Source organism: Aplysia californica, unplaced genomic scaffold (genome assembly GCF_000002075.1).
Source record: "Aplysia californica isolate F4 #8 unplaced genomic scaffold, AplCal3.0 scaffold00237, whole genome shotgun sequence".
In the NCBI taxonomy this organism is placed as follows: domain Eukaryota; kingdom Metazoa; phylum Mollusca; class Gastropoda; order Aplysiida; family Aplysiidae; genus Aplysia; species Aplysia californica.
Genome location: NW_004797507.1, coordinates 732985 through 735221, shown reverse-complemented (window position 1 = coordinate 735221; position 2237 = coordinate 732985). Strand labels below are relative to the sequence as shown.

At 42.6% G+C, this 2237-nt stretch overlaps 1 protein-coding gene across 1 annotated transcript in view; it reads right to left on the bottom strand.

Moving 5' to 3' along the window:
* Positions 1-227: 227 nt before the first annotated feature.
* LOC101862733 (pancreatic triacylglycerol lipase) overlaps positions 228-2237 on the bottom strand; it is a gene marked incomplete at its 3' end in the record, with an annotated part of 9869 nt that continues 7859 nt past the window's right edge. The window contains 2 exon segments of the mRNA XM_005100151.3: positions 228-344; positions 1784-1900. Coding sequence (XP_005100208.2) covers positions 228-344; positions 1784-1900 — 234 coding nt within the window.

Sequence of the window (2237 nt, the reverse complement as noted above, 5' to 3'; positions counted from 1 at the left end):
GGGGGGGTCACATGGCCATGTTTATGGTCTTATTTCGTGTCAGACAATCATTGACTTTGAGAAAACTTGTGGAAAAAAATGCATTGATATTATAACTCCGAGGGAAAAGCTAGGAGCGAGGATTTGAAAATATTGATGTCTAAGTCAAATTGTTAGCTTTTGATTCGTACCCAAGACTAATTTTGATACTGACCACTATGACGAAAGAGACATCAACAAAGTCTCACCTTGCACCACCCCGTTGTCTGCAATTTGAGAAATCGGGTCCTTCTGACAGCCTGGCTGGTCGTGACCTAGATTAGGGTAGTAGTCTGCATGGCCTATCTGTTGTTTGAGGCCAAAGCCTGAAAAGTCGAAAAACGGCGGATGAAATGGTGAAATGGTATAGGCTAAACGTCCCTATAAACACTATTAGGTTATTTAGAATTAAAGGCGGGTCTCCGAATTTAACGTCCATCTCCGAAAGGACCAAATCAGATGGGAAATTCGTGTAAAGCGTAAAGACACAATTCGGACCGAGATGAGGTGCGAACCGCCGAACCCTCAATCTTACGATTACGGATCCGGTAGCCTAGCCACAAGGCCACCCACGCCACCGACGTTACCTAGAAGGTGTTGGGAGGAGGGGTTACATTGAGATGAATAACAGCTATTATGTCTGTCTGTCTGTCTGTCTGTCTGTCTGTCTGTCTGTCTGTCTGTCTGTCTGTCTGTCTGTACACTACATGTAGTTTCATCCCAAATTAATGTGGAAGTAAGAGTGGTTGATTGGTGGCTAAAGATGGAAAAAAATTATTAGAATTTGAGGTACTATAAAGCTCCTCTCCCGCTTTCAGTGTGTGTGTGTGTGTGTGTGTGTGTGTGTGTGTGTGTTACTGTTTAAATGTTGTCCTATGTGCACGTTGCCTATCGTCGTGAGCATCATCATCATCCATCTTCATGTTCTGAGATAAAACATAATAATGTGATGGTGTGTATTCTGGAACTGAGTGGGTTCTGGAACGGAATATATTCTGGAATGGGATACATTCTGATATAGGTTATATTCTGACAAAGGAATAATGATTCTAACAAGAGGTATAATTAAATGTTTCTGATCGTGAATACGAGCTCGCACAAGGAAAGATTTGCGTGTGGGCAGTTGTCGGCAATGTCGTACCAGGTCAAACATTTAGTTCCATGAGAAATCACATGTTTAACCATTTCTTAATAACATATTGAAAGGATTTATATTTCAAGTCTAATTGTTTTTAGTTTATTATTTTTGCAACATGTTGTACTTCACCAAAAGGTAGAAATTGTGCTGGATATTGGAGCAACATACTATAAACTATGATTAAAGCAGTTCTTTCTCCAAACTTTGTTTTTACACCATCTGTTACAAAATGTGGCATATCTTTAAATCTGCTAATGATATTTGAACAATTTAAAAACCAGCATTTTCAGTATTGCTACAAGAATATGCCTTTATTTCAATATTCAAAATTTCCGACAACTGGGACATTTCTCCAGGCACACACGTTTGAGAAATATACACATATATCATGAACCCCAAGCACTCAGGCTATAATAGAAGAGGAAGGCCACGCAAAAGGTGGATTGAGGGAGTAAAGAATACCCTGAGAAATTATAATACGTACATACCACATGTATCCCATTTGAAAGAGCTACGGAGCTGGCCTACCATAGAAAAATGCATCTCCCCTCGACGCTTTAACAACAACAGAGGATGAAAAAGTAAAAGTAAGTATCATGAATAGAACGATTGTCCTGTGAGTCTCACCGAGGTGCAGGATGACGTCACCGTCTGTGTGGACAATGTCCACGAACGTGGCGTCAGTGGAGTCCAGTCTCACAACCTTGTCCGTGTCCTCGAAGTACGGGCCGGCTGGGTCCATGCCTGGCATAGCGGGGAGTGGGTAGAGGAAGGGAAGGAGGGGGGGAGGCGAATGGAAGGGGAAGAAGAAGAGCGGGCGAATGTGGGGTGGAGTGCGGGGAGGAAGTGAGGCGGAGAGGAAAAGGGGGAGGGGGGAGGGGAGGAAGGGGTTTTGTTGAAGGTTTGAGTTTGAATAAAGTGAATAGCACATTGCATGGTGTACACAGAAAGAGTTAGGAGTGCAGGAAAGAGTGAGGAATGCAGAGACAAAAGAAGGAAGGGAAAGAAGTTAGACTTTTCGGCAGTGCCTTCCAGTAAAATGTGAGGTGGTTTGGGGAATAAAACAAATAAGGATTGGGGG